The sequence below is a fragment of the Parus major genome, chromosome 5, assembly GCF_001522545.3.
Source record: "Parus major isolate Abel chromosome 5, Parus_major1.1, whole genome shotgun sequence".
Lineage (NCBI taxonomy): Eukaryota > Metazoa > Chordata > Aves > Passeriformes > Paridae > Parus > Parus major.
In genome coordinates this window covers 37404698-37422923 of record NC_031774.1, presented here as the reverse complement: position 1 = coordinate 37422923, position 18226 = coordinate 37404698, and the positions used below count along the sequence as shown (strand labels likewise).

Here is an 18226-nt window from a genome sequence, read left to right as displayed (position 1 = left end):
CCCGGGCCGGGCCGGTGTTGGGAAGCCCCACCATTGGCTGCCTCTCCTGTCCATCAGCGCATGGGGCGGGGACAGAGCCAAGCGTTCGTCATCGCGGGGCGACGGCGCGGCCCGGCCCGGTGTCATGGCGGCGGCGGTGGTCGCCCCCAGCCCGCTCCCGCCCGGCGCCCGCGCTCCGCAGGTCGACCCTGCTGCCTCCGAGGTAGCGAGCAGCGCCCTGCGCTGTCTGGCCGGGCTGGCGGGGCAGGTGAGTGAGGGGCGGGCAGAGGGAGAGGTTCTGGGCGGAGCTGGGCTGGGCGCCGTGCCCGCCTCACATCACTTCGCTCTGGGGGCCCGCGCAGGGCTAGCTGCTGCTTCTCCCCGGCCTGCGTGACCCTCGTGGGCTCCAGGGGTAGAGCACGGCGCTGGAGAGGACATAAGTCCGCCACAAACAAGGGAGCTGCCTTGTTTGTGGAGATTGTTCGCGCCTGGCTTCTGGCTGGGGCGGCGGTGCCGCCTGCCTCCCCCTCTCCCTCCGGCCGGGGCAGCCCCAGGGTGCGTGGCTGCTGCTGCTGCTGCTTCTCTCCCACAGCCGGGACCGGGCCTTTGCCTGGCAGTAACGGGACGTCACTTTGTAGTTTGACGGATGATCTCTTCCATGGGAAAGTGCAATTTGCTTAATTGCTGTATCTTAATTAATTTCTCTGAATTGAAAAGCCACTGAAAGCTTGCGGTGCATTAAATCAAGATAAATGATCAGGAGGTTGAAGTTAGCCCTGCCTTGGTAATAATATGCTATGAAACATACAGTTTAATTGAGGGTCAGACTTTTTAGAGGTACTCTTCTCTATGGTACTTAAGTTGAAACGCCTACTTTTTATTTAGTAATGTCTGTGAATTGTGTAACACAGTTACAGTGGTGGTGGAAGGCCCTTATCAGGAGAAGGTTTTAGTAATAACTTAATTATTGCTATAAACAATTTGAAGATTAATTTTCTGCTATGGAAATATTTATGTAGTTCCATGAAGGCAGTAGAGACACACTCTTATTTCAAGAATTACCAGTTTGAAGGTTCGAGGCCAGATGATACACAATATCTGCAGGAGCTAGTGTAACTTAATGTATGTTTGGTACGGAAATGGGCTCTTAGATGCAGAGGCGGTTTAGGAGTAGCTGCTGGCTGATTTGAAAGTGTTTTTTAGATTGTTTCACCTCTCATCTCCATAGAACTCTATTATATTTGCTTCTCACCTCCAGGTATGCTAACAGTTGTCTCTGCTTTCAAACAAAAGGCAGTCAAAATTAAGGGCTTGATAATTCAGGCATGCACTTAAGAGTCTCAGTTTTCTTATCTCTAAAATTATTAAAAACTACCTTTTTTGGCTTTTGAATAGGAGTACAGTGTTAAACAGTGTGATGTTCAGACACAGCTAACTTGTAGGACTACTAAGGTATGAAAACTATCTGTTGAGGTTTAAAGGCTCCATAATTATTCCTGGTGAAAATTCTGAATGTGATCAATGAAGAGCTAGTGACTGTCAGTTTATCTAGTTGTGAGGACAACACTATGAATGACAGAACACATCAGAAAAAAGTTGGAGCTCTTGTATTTATGAAATATACAGACTAAGGAGAAAGTTTCCTAAGCTTTTAACTAGGCTATTCATCACAAGTTTAATGAAATGTTTCTAAACCTACATTAAAAGCTTACTTTTGTGACTTCAGCAACTTACTTTTTCTTCAGAGCTGCCTCTACAACTAGCATGTTACTGGAAAGGCCCTAGTGATTTTTAAAAATAACTGGGCGTGCACAGACAATAGTGAGAGAGCCATTTAGAGTTGCTACATCCCCTCTGTAGAATTACAGTAGCTATAGTGCAGAGTATAATTGTCTTCTTTAGTGTTTGGAGTGTCTTCTTTCTATGACAACAGACATATTTTACTGTCCAGTGTACTGGTTAGATAAGGATCTGGTTGCTCCATCTTAGCTGTGAAAGTCCTTTTAATTACTCAGTTATGATCCTTTCCAGTTGCTGAGTTACACACTTGTCTGCCACTGCTTGAGTTCTGACAGATTTAACTGCTGTGTTAACCCCCTTGTAGATTCTAGCGAACTGTCTTGCATTTTTGACTGAAACTACTGATTCCCCATTTCCCTTTTATAGAGATGACTGAGCATGTGCCAAGTTGTTAGGAGTCACAGTTTGTGATTCATTATAATAGTTTAAGTTGGATTTATGCTAGTTAAATTGGGCTGTAACCAGCAATATTTCTAGCACAGGAATTTTTTTACTGGAGCAGTCAATGGCAGTACATGGCCAGGAGAACATCTGAGAATAACAACTCTTAAAACCAATATAGCTGATCCTAAAAAGTTCTTTAAGTTTCAAGTGATAGCCTGTGTTTTCATAAAACAAATTTCAAAGGGCTGAAATTACTTACGATCCTGTAAATTAAATAGGCTGTAATCAATCAGACAAAGGCTTTGAAGTTATCAAAACACTGAATTTATAAATCTGTTTGTAAGAGTTCTAATAAGCAATAGGATGTGAACTGAGAACTTACTCTATTGTACTAGAAACTTTCGTTGATGTAGGAGGGCTTTATTCTTTACTTTTATTTAAAAGCAGTGTCTGTGAGTTAAAAAAATGACTGGCCTCTAAATTATTCTAAGTTAGAAGTTCTGTTGGTTTTTGTGCATTGAACCACCTGGACAGGAGTTTTCCATTATGATATGAAAGCACATATCAACTTACTCTTTTTGAAAAAAGAGGCTTATTAGGGAATTGCAGTAGCACTTCTGTTTTGTTTCATTTGGATGACTTATTCTACACCTTTTTTACCCTGTCAATAGACTGTAATATAGCATGTAGGAGATACTACTCTAGAAACTTAGGACAGAAATATGTGCATCAGATGATCACATGCACAGTGGCTTAATTCCTAAAATAAATTTTATTCTTACTAAATTCTAAATACATTCTTGATTTTGAAACTTGCTCAAGACTAGTATATCCTAGAACATTGCTTTTCCTACATCCTGTGTAGTTCGCTTAGGTACTAAATAGGAATAATCATTTGTGTGAAAATTACCTAAAATACTTTATGTACTTAGTTAGACTGTCTCCTTTGCTATGTAATTTGGGAACTAATCCTGAATTTAGCACAATCTTTTACTAAAGAAGGAAGCTTCAGGCTTATAGTTCTTCACAAAATGGTCAATGCTGGGATTTGAAACCAGCATGGGAAGCTTATCATCGACAGCTTTGCCTTCAGAGTGATGTAGGCATTCTTGTGTCCAGTTCTCAGAGTTTGCTCATACACTTTGTGGTGGCCTCACGACACATGTTTATACACATTTTGTGTTCATGTTTATAGTATTTGATGCTGTTAGAAGTTAAATGTCTTTAGACCATGAGTTAGAGGTCACTTTTGTCATCTTCCTGAGGTGCCTTTTAATGTTTCCACCCCCAGTTGTTTTTTTTTTAATGGAAGGAGTCAGGAACAGATGTACAAATATGAATATGAATTGGGATTTCAGTGTTAGATGCAGAATATCTGTAGGTCCTCTTGATTTCAAACAAGAATTTTACCTGTATTTAGAACTTGTAGGATGCTTGGTTGGAGAACAAACTACTTGGCTTTGGGAAATGAAGGGAATCATCTCTTTAAGATCTTGAGAAGAGCTTTAATGTAACAAAAAAGACAAAATTATGTGTGAAAGTATTTTAGCTCATTAGTTTATGGACAATCATCTTTGTATTAGAAAGTGTATTTTTAGCTTATAGAAGATACACATTTCTTTTAAATAATACTTCAAATTCATTATGTGTGTTTTTCTTTATTGTCTTGGGAGTTAAACATTGCAGTTCCTTCACAGTGAGAATAGACTGTGGCAATTGTTCATTTCAATACGAATGCATGTACAGGAAAATAGTGTGATTTGAAAACTGGTTTAATAGTGGTCCTGTGTAATCTATTGAGATATTTAAAAAATACATACTTTTATGCACTTAATTTTAATATAAAATTCCTTTGTATTAGCATCTAATAAAAATTCAAAAATGTGCCATGGTCTTACATCAAGACATAGGTCATGCGGGCATAGATAATCTTGCAATCTTGGAACAAAATATGTGAATTTACAGGAGACTGCTATCCTGGGTCATGTTTCTTCATATTGGTAGTTCTATGGTAAGAATAATATATATATATAGTATAATATATATATTATATTATACTATATTATATATATTATATACTATATAATATATATTATTGTAGAATTATATATATATATAGTATATATATAGTATAATAGTATCTATTAAAAAAAAGATGGTATGAGTAATTAACATGAACAATATCCTTTCATACAAGAATTAATTAAGTAAAGACAAGGACCAAAGTAATACAATGAAAGTATGATGAATTTTTAGTTTTAGAATATATTCTACAAATACTAGCTTACTGGGCTCTATGATAGCTGCTTGGACTATAATATCAAATCTTTCTAATGTTCTCATCTAAAATTGAAATGGGTCTATATGAAACGGAGCATAATTGTTATTTTGTAGAAGTTTTGCATGCTTTTTTGATGTTAATACAGAAAATACATATTTTTATCATGTCTGTTTTGCCCTGTTGAAGCTTAATCTCGGAGAGGATATTGTGAAAGTTGTAATCGATTGGAGCAAGCTTCAGAGCACATCAGCACTTCAGCCAGCCTTGCTCTTTAGTGCACTTCAGCAGCATATTTTATGTTTACAGGTAAATATTTCATGGGACACATTTGACTTGACAAAAGTGATCAACAACTAAAAGTAATCTCAATTGTAAAATTCCAGTAATTTTGATCATCCGTTGCTGTGTTGAACAAAAAAGGAATGCAAAAATGTTAAATGCTTGGGATTCCACTATGCTCCATAGGTACTTACATTTACAGATTTTTCAGATTAGTGGTGGGAATAGCCACTGTAGGTGAGCAGGCTGAATAAATGCAGCCTCATTGATTTCTAGACTTGCATTGTAAATGTGATACATTTCCATCTATGGTGGGTTATAATTAAGCAATAAGACACGGCAGGTGTGTGTCATGCTATGATAATGATTCCATGCGTTGGGTGAGTTTTGAGGCTCATAGAGTGCTTTCAGTGGTTCAAGAAGTGGCATTATCCCAGCATGACACATCCTGGAGTGTCTTACTGCAATTAAATATATTTTCAGCGTAGGTTTTTTTTTTTTTAAAGAGTAATTTCTTTGACATTAATGTCTCATCTTGCCAAGTAGCCAGTCACCATTACTGTCATTTCTTTTAACTATTTGAAACTTTCTAACCCTGCCAAAAGTAATTTAGTTGCATGGCAGGGAGGGCGAGCTGTTTGTTAGCTGGTAACTGAGCAGTGTTTTGACCTTGAGAGTTCATATGTAGAATATGGGATTTGAGTACTACTTTTTTGCTTCAGCTAGTCAATGAATTATTTGAGGTGCATAGTACTGAGAGGATGAAAAGGGAAGATTCTGTATTTTCTTGTTTGTAGGTAAATGGAAGACCCTTTGTTTTCCAGACATCCACCACACATCTTTGGTGTGATGAGCAGAAAGAGAAAATATGCAAGATAAAAGCAAATAAAATTTGTATCCAACATGTAAGAATGCTGCAAGTAGGAATTTAATTCCATTTCAGAAAATGTGACTGCTAAATGTCATGTTGTCTTTAAAAAAATTAAAATAATTTATAGAGAGAAAATGAGCAGTGAAATTCAGACTAGATGAAACTGATGGAAATTAAAAAGAGACAGGAACTTATATATGTCCTGAGGTTTTGATGTTATAGGTACGTAAGAGTTATTGCAGTAAAATAAGCATTTTTCCTGCTACAAAAGTCAGTGCCTTTTCTCATTTAATTCATGACCTAAGCAGATAATCAACCGTGTCAAGCAAAGCATGTGTTCATGGTAATGCCTACGAATTTCATGTCTGTGCTCTCTCATTCACTTGGGCAACTATGGTTTCAAGTGGAGAATATAGTGCTGATGTGATAAAGTAAAGGCTTTACAGTGTAAGAGTACTGGATTTCATGTTAAGGAGGAAAAATACTAAGCCTTACTGTTCTGAGTGAGCATTTGAATGACATGTTAATTAAGTGGCATTGATGCCAGTGATTGAAGCTTTGATTTACCTAGTAACATGGAAGTATGGGCAGATTTTTACAGAAATTTGGGAGTTTTCCTCTACAAACCTCTAAAAGACACCGGTCAAAAAGGTCAGAATTGTGGTGTACTCAATATTTGTAACTTCTTTTTAATCTTATAATGTTGTAATTCCCAAAATTATCTCCACTGTTTTGGTTTGGTAATTATAATTGTACTCATCTTCTTGGCTTTGGGACTTTTGGATTTTTATTTTTTTAACCCTAATACACTGTTTTCTTTGTTCAGCCTCTCTTAGAAAAACTCCAGTCATTGATCAAAGAGGAAAATATAGGCCATGTTGAACCTGCAGGTAAAACAGAAAGCCGAACATGTTTAGATGTTTATGATGGTAACAGTCAGACTGAAGAAAAATATGGAAGTTATGACTTGAGAGATCTGAAGGATGCTCATTTTAATTTTGATCCAGAAGTGGTCCAAATAAAAGCTGGAAAAGCAGAAGTAAGTGATTTATGTGAGTTTAAAAACAGAAAAATAAAAGACCTTTCTAAATTTTAAATTTAAAGAATGAAAGAGATATATGCCATCATGTTTATTTACCTGCAGATTGACAGGAGGATATCAGCCTTCATCGAGAGGAAACAAGCCGAGATCAATGAGAATAATGTCAGGGAATTTTGCAATGTTATTGATTGTAATCAAGGTAACTGGCTAGCCAGACTTTAATCTTCATACCAATTTAAGTTGTGTGGGGTTTGTTTGGTTTTTCTTGTTTGTTTTCTTTGTTATTGTTTTGTTGGGGTTTTTGTGGGGTTTTTTTTTGTTCTTCTTATTTTTCAAAAGCACTAATCTGTATTTAAGATGGAACTTTTTTTTAAGAGTAACTTTGTTTTAAAATTAAATTTTAAAATTTAGAACTTGCATGTGCACTGCAGATGTCAGATAGAAAAATAAATAGAGTAGTCACTGGATGACAATGTTTAATGCATCCCATACAGAAAGATTATATCTATTATTGTGTAAATTTGAAGAACTGCTATCTTAGATCAGATGATTTTGTAGCTTTTGTTCCCAGTGTCTCAACTAGATGTTCCTCCAAAGTAAATGGAATTTACAGAAATGTCTTATGAATTGCGTATTTAAATTGAAGTTAATTTAGTGCTAGTTAAATTACAAAGTAGTATTTTTTACAATGAATTTGAATTACTAGCTACTTGAAATGACTTTTTCTTTTTAACATTGTTCACATTGTAGTACAATTGGCTGTATCTGTAACCAATCTTAAATCCATCTGGCAGACTGGATCCCATTTACAGGATCAGTAACTGTAGCCAAATGCATCTTTGAAGTTAAGACAGTTTTATGTATATAAAACTGTAAGTAGCACAGAGATATTTTCTAAGTACCTGTGAACCCACATGTGCATTGTCTCTGAGGTACTTAAGCTCTTAGAGATCAAAGCTTATTGTTCAGTAAGCTTCTTAGAGAGTTTGACTGCTTGAATGTTAGTTGGAATGCAAAGGACATCTGAGGTTTAGTAGAATATGCTAGATAGTGAAATGCTGTTTCCCAAAATTGTTAATTATGTACAGAAGAATTGATAATAAGACCTGTCACATTGTTCAGACATAATAAAATATGTGTAAAGCTTTGGTGTAATGAACAGAGATTAAAATACAAACATTAGAATAAATTAAGGTTGTCTATACTATAGGTTTTTATGGTTAAGCAAATGAAAGAAGTCACATAGATCAGAATAAATGCAGAAAAGTTTAGGAAAGAATGCTGGTGAGTAAAGTGGATCAGTGGAAAAATAGAGTTTCAGAAAAGGAATAAAACCAGAATAACAGTGGTAAGTAGGAAAAAGGCTTCTGTACATGAAGAAGAAGATAAGTTCTAGAGAAATACAGTGAGAAGTAAGAACCAGATACACTTGGTCCTGATCCAGTAAACTTCTATATACACATGTGCCTATACTTATATAAGTGACTTATCCAATTAAGAGCAGTAGGTCCATGCGAGTGTGTGAAACTATTAATGGGCAAGTGTTTACAAGTATTTCTGGGGTTTTTTATTGTTTGAAGCATTTTAATTAGATTTGTTTAAAGCATCAAAGCTGATAGTGGTTAGAATATTTTCAATTACAAATATGTAATTTGGACCTCACTTGTTATATCATTATTTATTTAGAAAATAGCTGTGCCAGAACAGATGCAGTTTTCACACCCTATCCTGGATTTAAAAGTCATATAAAGGGTAAGCAACTCTTTTAATACCTATTTAAGTGTCCAGATATAACAGCAGTGATAAGTTTTTGATATCAAAACTTTTTATAGAATGCTCAAAAATGCAAACTTAACATATTGATTTTTGACTCCAGTGAATACTTTTACATCTTCTTTTATATCTTCAAGGTTTTAAATCCCTTAACTGCTTCAGTAAATTAATGTTTAGGCACTAAAGACTGAAACAAAGTAGCCTATTTTCATTGTTGGAAAGGAAATGTGGAAAAGATAAAGCAGGACAAAGAGACTGAACAATACTTAGCTTTTCTTCTAAGGTGAAGCCATCAGTAAGGAATTGAGATTGAATAGGATTATCTTCTATTTTTCATTAGTTGGTGTAAGTGTATTTTGGGACAGTTCTAAGACATAGATTTATAAGAAGTGACAAGCTGGAGAATGAGTTTTTCACTGCATTGTTTTTTGGAAAGGAATTAATAATATAAAAATTATGTCTAACAGAAGTTGTGTATAAAATACTGGTTGTTCATCAGCTACTCTCTATGTGTACGCAAGTTACCCATCTTGACTAACAAACAAAATACCCAAAATGAGAATGAAAGTAACCCTCTTTTGCATTTTTGAGAGTGGCAATATTCAGTTATCTTCTTGATGTTGGTCGTAGAAACCAATTAATTATTTTGAGTTCTATAATCCAGAATAATACTGTAAAGCACAGTAAAAAGTCTTGAAGGGTATGGTGAGCTGAGAAGGAAATGGGGAAATGAGTTTGATTTTAGAATTTTTCACAAAGAACCTCTTTCAATAGTCACTGTTTTAAAGTGAGTGTTAATTTGTTGGTTGGATGGCAGCATAATACAGGAAAAAAGGGAAATTTGCACTTCAAGGAACAGTTCATAACTGAAACGTGAACAACACTTAGGAAGGAATTGGAAGTAAAACCAGCATAAATTAAAGCAAGAATGTGGCATGTGGCCTTCATGAAGTATTAAGTAGGATGGTGTGTGTGTGTGCTTCAGCATCTGGCCAATATAGTCTTTAAATCTGCAGTACACTGCAGTAGTTCTGTGAGGAGGAATTACTTAAGTAATTACTTAAGGAATTACTCTGATTTAGTGAGAAGTGAGCAAATCTTCTGATGAAGACATGGCTCGGCATGGGTAAAAGACAGTCCCAGAAGCAGCTGAAGAGTCACTAAAGCTTTTACCCAAATGACAAAAATTAGAAGTGAACTTCGTTTGTATTGGTTCTTCCAGTTGTGTACCTCCCTTCATCTTCATGTATTTACAATACTTCCTGTAATATTAGGTCTGGCCTTTTCTTTGCATTCATAAAAGCTCACATGTACAACTGCTGATATAGATATCAAGGTTTCTGCTGTTTATCAGCAGCTGATGACAAATTCTTGACACTGCCATTCTCCATGACTGTGTATGACTAATTCTTTTACTTTGCATATATAAAATCCAAGGCTTATGTTAGGTTTAGTTACTCATGCAAAAAAAAAAAGAAAATGCGTTTACTTGAACTTTTGATCTCAGCGTGTGGGACCCTTCACATGCAAGACTTCTGTAAAACTGATTTAACACAGCTTTTCATGCTTCAATATTTTGATTCTTTTAGTTAGATCTCCTTTGTGTTTCATGTGCATATATTTGAAATTTTTTTTCTCTGTATCTAGTTTCTAGGGTAGTAAATACATATGGACCTCAGACTAGATCTGAAGGAACGCATGGGTCCAGTCACAAAGCCAGTGTACCCATGCATGATTGTGGAAACCAAGCTGTCGAGGAGAGATTGCAAAACATTGAGGCACACTTACGGTTACAAACAGGTTTGTATGATGTTTTAATTTTGACATTGGTGTGTATTTTTATACTGCAGTTACAATTACTGTGGTGAAACTGGGCAAGTCCATAAAAACTGATGCTGTAAAAAAAGTGGATGGATCCCCTGAAGGGTTTAGTTCACCCCAAGTACGGTGATCTAGTGTTTAGGGCTTTATGCCCAAAATGGAGCCCAGGTTTATGCCCAGTTTGAGATGCTGAGTTAGTACACTTGTACACTTTCTGTAGCAGCAATAAGAGAAAGGCACATCAGAACAGGATTTAAAGTAATATGGAATATCTGGAGATTTGGGTTCTCAATAGCCACTGGAGTCCTGCCTTGACCCACGAAAAGCTGGCTTTAGGACTAAGGGCTGCTTCATGGACAACGTGTGGGCTGGTGGTAGAATCAACACAAAGGATGACCTGAAACCTTTTCCTAAAGATGGATGTTTCCTGAAATACATTTAGGTGTAAAGCTTATTTCCCAGAATGTGGTAAGCTTGTTGTCACTATTTCTCTTCAGACATGCAAACGTGAGTCCATACCTTTCACTAAAATAAATCCCATAGCCATCAGGGTACTGATGTTTCTTAGGTAGATTCTTTCCTCATCCCAGATCCTGTTTTCCATAATATGGCACTGAGGCACAATGGTGCTCTTATCAAGGAGGAATTAGTCTTTTATTAAAATTATTTTCAAAACAGAAGCCAAATCTCCATCTAGTAAAGTGAATTTTCTACACATGATACTGTGGACACACTTGATTTTTTTTGTCTTCTGAATGCTGAATAGATGCCAATCCATTATCTTAAAAATATTTGAAATGTTGACTAGTTTGCTAGATTCCTGTGATTGCATAGTGGATTAAAGTTCTCTGGCAGCAAGGGGAGAGTAAGATACGCATGGATACACTTGAGGCAGCAGTTAGAACTTGATGCTTAGCTCTATAGCTGTCTCAAAAATGCACTGGCTTTTGTGCATGGAAGTAGAATTTGGAAGTGGCTGGCCAGCATTAGGGTTACAGTGTGTAGCTTTGGAACCTATGCATATCAGGGACAACGATTGGAGGTAGCTAAGGAGGGATCCTTGCTTCCAGGTTGTGCCAATAAAAGGTAATTGAATTTTGTTTGAAGGAATGTATCAGCTAAACTAAACTATAGTATAGGTTAAGAAGATGGAAACATGCAACACCAGCTCAGCTCCTGTTCAAATCAGCATTCATGGGGAACGTCTCAATATATTTGATGCATACCCCAGCAGCTGTGCAAAAAAATACTCATCTAAGCAGGTAACATACCTCAGCTACCTGTTCCATGAGTTTTTGCTTCCAGCAACAGAAAGAGTTAATCTTGACTCACTGGCTGCTTTTCAGAACAGCTTCTAGTGTTAGTACTGCTCTTTTCCCTTTAAATTAAGAGAAAGCAATATTAAGAGTGATAGGTTAGCCAATTTAATTAGTAGGTGCTGAGTGTTGAGAACAGAACTGAAGGAGTGAAGCTACCTGCACGATTGTTTCTTTGAAGAGACTAAATAGATGAATGGCAAAAGAAAGAAAACCAAAAAACCCAAACCCCACATTAGTGCTTATTTTGGTCGTTTGTGGACTAGAACTGTCTTGTCTAGCAGACCCAGAAATAATAGGAAATGAGTGTCAAAAAGTAAAAGCTTGCTATGGCCTTGGTTGTCAATGCAGTTCAGAACCAGACTATCATTTTAATTGGAATAGCCAGTACTCAGTTGTGATAAACAGTTATTTTATATAGTTATTTAATTATAGAATACTATGGAGTGCAAATAAGATGCTTTCTAAGGCTGATCCTTTGATCGGTTCTATTTTTACACGGGGAAACATGCCCAAGCTTCTGTAGGATAGATGAAAGCAGCAAACGGGTTGAGGTGGGATTTTTTTGGTGTTGCTTTTGTGGTATGAGTGGGTTTTGTTGTGGGGTTTTTGGTTGGGGTGGTTCTTGGGTGAGCTTGGGGCTTTTTTGTTTGTTTGGTCATTTTTTTGATTTATTTTTCCAGTCCTCTGTTATTCAATTCAATACACACATTCCCCACTCCTGTCCTCCCATCTATGGTCAGGCAAAAGCTGTATTCTTTGTCAAGCACAACTCATACTTGTCCTCTAACCTCTGATGCTCAGTGGAGATTGTTCTGAAAGAAACCTATCTTAGATATCAAAGCTGAATTAATGTGTGGTCTGCCATCTCATCTGTTCTCTCCTAATGCTGGTGTCAGCTTTGAAGTGGCAACATTTCACATATGACCAATGTATTGTAAGAGTCATCATTAGTTGTTTCAGGAGCCTTGACAGACAGACATATTTCAGCCAACTACATGGAGTTGTCTTACTGCTTTCATTGACTGCACTGGCTTATCAATCAGGTTTTACCCTGGATCATATTAATTATCCTTCCTTTATATTATTCCATCCATTTATTTTGTTCAGCTACTGGTTGATAGCTAATCTTGAAGAATTCAAACTTTCAATCTTTAGTTAAATAAATTATTCAAGCGCTTTTCCTGATTTCTTTGCATTACTACTGATGTATTTAGGTGGTCCAGTTCCAAGAGACATTTATCAGAGAATTAAGAAGCTTGAAGATAAAATCCTTGAGCTGGAAGGACTGTCTCCTGAATATTTTCAATCTGTAGTAAGAAATTTTCTCACCTTCTTTCGGCATATCTAAGTGTGTTTGTGCCTTTTGTGCTTGAATCTTTGATGAGATTCAGTGGAAAACTTAGAGAGCAGACACTTTTAATAAAGAGCTCTGGCTTGGTGTAATGGTTATATTGCATGTAGACCATCCAATCAAGTTCATATTTAACTAATTTCTTACTCAAAAGAAGAAAGTATCTGTTGGGGAAAAAATTGCTGCCACCCAAGCTTAACTAATTTGTAAGAAATGTGTCAGAGAGGTTGTATTTCTCCCCCTTGCCATAAAATCTGAAGTGCTTCTTATGTCAAGAAAATTGACTGAAGTTTTGATTTTTGATACAAATCATTAATGGCTTAAAACAGCTGAAATCATTCAGGCTTCTGTACATGATCTGATTGCTAACAATACATGAATAACTTCCAAAAGGATGAGAGAGTAAACTGTTTAAAAATTGCTTCATGTAATTCTGTGATTTAGTTTTCTTTATTTCTGGTTTTCAGGAAGGGTTCTGTCTCTCTCTGAATAGTACACCTTAACCTTCACTCACCAAAGGGTATTAGGGCAAAGAGAACATTAGTTTTTACTACATTAAGCTTTGTTTGACTTTAGAAATTTCTTGTCTGTTATCTTGCTCTTCTTTGCCTATGTAGCAATAAGAATGTTTCTTTTACTGTTGATTGCATTTTAATTTACATCTTCTCCCTTGAGACCAGCCAAAGCAGAGTCAATTAATAAAAATCAATAGCAATAGTATGCATTTTGTTTAATTTTTTAATTTGTGTTGGAGATCAGTAAAGTTCTTTATTTGTGAGGCTATTCCTTCGAATGGCTGAAAACCAAAAGTTAAAACAGTTACACTTTCATAAGCTGAAATTTCTATTGAAAATGCTTTAGGATCTCTAGAATGAGGATCAGGGAAAAAATTGTGACAGTGGCAATAGTAGTGTTGCACATTTTTAGTGCAACAATTATGCAATTAGCACATTTTATCCAAATTTTTATTTTTTTGCATAAATACTGGTGTGGATATAGGCAAATTTTAGGGACAAAAATATTGACAGTTTCAAAAGCTCAATTCTGTCTGAAGGAAGCTTCAGTTAAATTGATAGTTGTTGACTGCCAAGTATGGGGAAGCTTCAACAGCTTCTGACTGCTCTCCAGTAGTATTTCTCATGATCCAAAGTACTTAATTAGAAAAAAGGTTTCTTTAATCTATGGAATGGCAGTCAGTGTTTTTTCTATACTTTAAAGACTCTTGACAATGCTGTTACAGAATTATTTATGATCTTCTGTCAGTGCAACATTAAGTCTGTTTTGATTGTCTTTTCTTCAGAGCTGTTCTGGCAAGAGGCGAAAGGTTCAATCTCCCCATGTAAGTGCTATTAACTCTTGTTTTTCTTTAGTTTTGAGTGGAAAGTATGGAGAAGTTCTTTGAAGCAAGTATGTAAGTTCTCAGAAGTAGCAGCATCAGTATTGGATAGCTTGCTGCCAAAGAGAGGGAAGGAGACAGAAAGCTAATGGAGGTTACAAGGAAATGAGTTTTCTAAGAATATATACTAGGGTTTTCACCAGTTAGGAGGATGACAGAATAAAACAAATGTGTAATGCTGTTAATCAAGCTGCGAGTAACAGGCAATTTCTGTATTCTGATCAGCCCTCTATTAATGTCTTCTGGGCTTCTTTTGTGGCTTAGTGGTTTTTGTTGATTCAGTTTTTTTTCTTTCAATTTGCTTTATTGGTTTATGAAAATACAAAAGTAGAAAGGCTGGCTTGGCAGAAGATTTGCAGAGGGACCCAACATTATAGCAGATATTAACCTGTCAGTAAGACTTGCCATTTTCACAACACTTTTACATAAGGGATTGCATTTACCATGTACCTCTTAGGCCACAAGAGAGAAGTTATCATTGGTGCAGGTGGGACTATGGCTGGAACCTTGTCTGCTCCTAGCTATCACCCTTGGAGACAGATGGACTGGAGAGAATGCTTAGAATGGAATATGGATCATCTTGGACTTGAGAAAGTAGGCTTATTTAGGAAAAAAATGACCTGCATAGAGTGAAATATTTTTAGAAAAAGAATGATGACCAGCTTGTGTAAGACGACATAAAAAAATTGTCAGGTCAAGTGGCATAGAGGAACTCGATGTTGGGCAGTAGGGAAAAAACCACCTTTAGCTATAAACCCAAGTTCTGCAAAATCTAGGTAGTCTCATCCAGAGTTTTAACATGAAGGGATTTCTTGGGTTTTTTTATGAGCAGATTAAACAAGCGTCTAATAGAAGTAGCATGAATATATTGATCCATGATTAGGACTGTCTTTCTTGCAAGTTTACATTCTTTTTCCTTCAAATTCAAATAGGCAAAGACTAGATTCAGACAATTCTGCAGAAGTAGTTCTGTCACTTAGTGCAATATGCAGTGACCTCAAGTATCAAGTGGTAAGCCACTTCTCTAGCAATTATGAGATGTAAATGATTGTGATTTTTATTTTGTTCTTTTAGCAGAGCTATTCACTGGCTGAACTTGATGAAAAGATCAATGCTATAAAACAGGCATTACTGAGGAAAACAAAAGAAAGCAAGTCCAAGGAGGCTGAGCAGCTTCTTCGATAAAAGTGTTTTCAGAATCCTCATTGTGATTTACACATACCTGAACCGTAGATCTGAGTAGTGTTCATCAGACATGACTAGCAATGAAGACAAATCATTGCACATAAGCTCCTTTCGCATGATCTTGAAAGCTTTCAGACTAACTTGTTTAAAAGCAGCTTTATTAATGAAATAGTTACTTTAAAATGAAGAATGTTTCAGGAATAATAATAATAATCTGTTCCCTTCTGTTATAAAGGAGGACTGCAGCATTGTTAGTATTTGAAAAGTCTTAACCTGCACACAAAAGCTACATCTCACATGCAATTCTTGGTGATTAAGTATTCAAAACTACTATCTTTTGGATACTGTTCGTGTAAGTAGTTTGCATAGACCTGTGAAATTAAATTAAATACTTCCTCAGAAGTAAACTGACTTGGGGAAAAAAATTACCAAAACCTTGCAGAAGGCATGCTTACCTGTGGGGTTTTTTTCTGTATTTATCACTGTTTTTACAGCTGTTAGAAATGCAGCAAATTGCATTTTTGTGTGACAGATATTTATGGAAATCCTATATGTGTAAATAAAAACAACTGTTCTTCACTTTCAGTGTCTTGTGGCAATTCAGATTTCATAACCTTTTCACAGTGTATTCTAAAAACCATCCCAGAGGAGAATTTGAGGAGCATGCCTGCAAGGCACCAACTTCCATTCCATATGCATGCTTACATGACTTTTGAAGCATGAATGTTAGCTTAAAGTCAGACCTTTGGCCAGACAGTGGAGATTGTGTCGTGACTTTTTGTTTGGTTTTGTTTGTTTTTTAATAAACCGTTTTCTATTTATACAAATTCTTTTATTTACTGTCTGTCATTATTTCAGTTTAGAAGAAAAGTGGCTGTTACTGAGGGTGTTTCACATAAACTGCTCTGCTTACAGCTGTCATATTTTTGATGTCCCTGTATCAGTTTCTGTGACAGGTGATATGAACAGTACTGACTTGACACAGCCTTTGGAAGAATAAGTAGGTGTTTTCTGTGACCTTGTCTTTTTATCCAGAACAACATTTGTTATAGCAACTGCAGCTCATGTTTCTCTGGAGGTGAACCAGCAGAGATGGGAGAGAAAGCTACTTGAGCTCTTGTCTTGGGCTCCAGGAAGGATGAAGTATGCTAGTAACCTCTAAGGTGCTCCTTCTAGGAAGATATCTCAAATACAACAGTGGATACACAGAGGTACTGGTGCAGTTGGAAGATTGTCATGTGTGTTATATATCAGTACAGTCTCCTACAGAGACAACTTTTGTTATTTTGCCATTGTTGAATATCCTATTACAGTATTTTATGAGGGATGTTTTTGTGAAGCAGCACAGTGAGGTGCAACTTTCTTACTTCAAGTAGATAAGCTTTACTTCTTTTTTTAGCCCTCAGGCAGGGGAGCCAGAGCTTGAAAGAGTATACCACAATGTGGGTATAGTTGCTACACCACACACTTCAAACAGTAATTGAAAGAGTGGTAGGAGGTGGCTGTTACAGGGCCAGGAGGAATGCCTGAAGGGATTTAGCTTTTATAACGCAGTAGCCTCCACTCATGTGCGTTGTAATACTGGTAGCACACGGTGCATTTGCTGTAGAGGTATTTCTGCAGTAGGTCATTTCCTTTGGAAAATTCTGGAGCGAAGCTCTAGAAGATATTACTTGGCAGATCCTAGGCCTAAAATATTTGTCTAGTATTAAAATTCTGTGTTGTTGGTTTACAATTGGACAAGCTCCTATGTATATATACATAGGAAAACCTGCAATCCTCGTCAGGGGCCAGTTCTTGAAATGAATTGCAAACTTCTGATTTCCTCAAGAGATACTGGTTACTGATACAAAGACCACATTAGCTGTTTCAAACTGGCTTTTTCTGTAGTGAATTACTAGCTATTTGAAAGATTTCTTGCTTTGTAACTCTCCTCTTTCTTAAGATGGCAGTAAGGTAGCAGTTAAATGTTAAAAACATAATGAATGGCTAAGGAAACAACAGCAGATGTACTCTGGATGGTAATTTATTAACCCTATATAATCTATCAAATGTGTGTGACAGAAAAACTTGATAAAAGTCCTGTGGCATTCATCTTTGTTCCTAGTCTTTTGCCATTCTTTGGTTTCAAGTTCTTACTTTCTTGAATGCTTAATGTCAATGTGCCTATACTGTAAAAATTCAGGGGCAAGATATTCTCTGCTATGAGCTGAATGTTAAACAAACTTGCGTATTTCAGAGGTTTGCCAGGCTGTTGCAAGTTTCCCTTCCTCTGCTGTATGACTTTATGCAAAGACACATAGAGGAACAGGCTGCTCTTCTCTGGTTCAGTGCTACTGGTCTTACCAGTTTATTCTTTCTTGCCTTTTGTCTCCTTGGGTTTTACCTTCTCAACTAAATTCCACTGTCAGGACTGTTTCTGCAGATTGATGCGCCTGTTGCTATACAATAGATGTTCCTTCCATGTTGCAGCCAAGTAGAGGTGTACAAAAGTACAGAAGTACAAAAGCACTTAGTTCTTGCACAGGCAAACTTCAGAGAAATAGACTGGTGGAGTCACACCCTTCCATCCCTGAGAGAAATGCAGCAGATGGAAGCTGAGCAAGAGTCAGAAGAACCCTGAGCCTCTTGCCATCAGGCAGAAGGAAGGAACCTAAAAGACAGGAGGGATTGGAAACAAGTCCCTGTTTGAAAGGCAGGAGAATCCCCTACCAGCCTCTTGCCTTCTCAGGTACACTTGTAGAA

The 18226-nt window shown here is 36.8% G+C and overlaps 1 protein-coding gene across 3 annotated transcripts; it reads left to right on the top strand.

Annotated features, from left to right (window-relative positions):
- Window positions 1-102: 102 nt before the first annotated feature.
- MBIP (MAP3K12 binding inhibitory protein 1) lies at window positions 103-16308 on the top strand. 3 transcript variants are annotated; one of them, XM_019007071.2, is made up of 10 exons: window positions 103-247; window positions 1375-1431; window positions 4631-4750; window positions 6421-6633; window positions 6739-6835; window positions 8323-8388; window positions 10057-10209; window positions 12764-12861; window positions 14201-14239; window positions 15374-16308. In XM_019007071.2, the coding sequence occupies exons 1-10, from the start codon at window positions 125-127 to the stop codon at window positions 15479-15481; spliced, it is 1074 nt and encodes a 357-aa protein (XP_018862616.1). In that variant the 5' UTR covers window positions 103-124; the 3' UTR covers window positions 15482-16308. The 3 variants fall into 3 exon arrangements, with proteins under 3 accessions (XP_018862616.1, XP_018862615.1, XP_015486932.1); XM_019007070.2 differs by having other exon boundaries at window positions 15371-16308; XM_015631446.3 differs by lacking the exon at window positions 1375-1431 and having other exon boundaries at window positions 15371-16308.
- Window positions 16309-18226: the final 1918 nt, after the last annotated feature.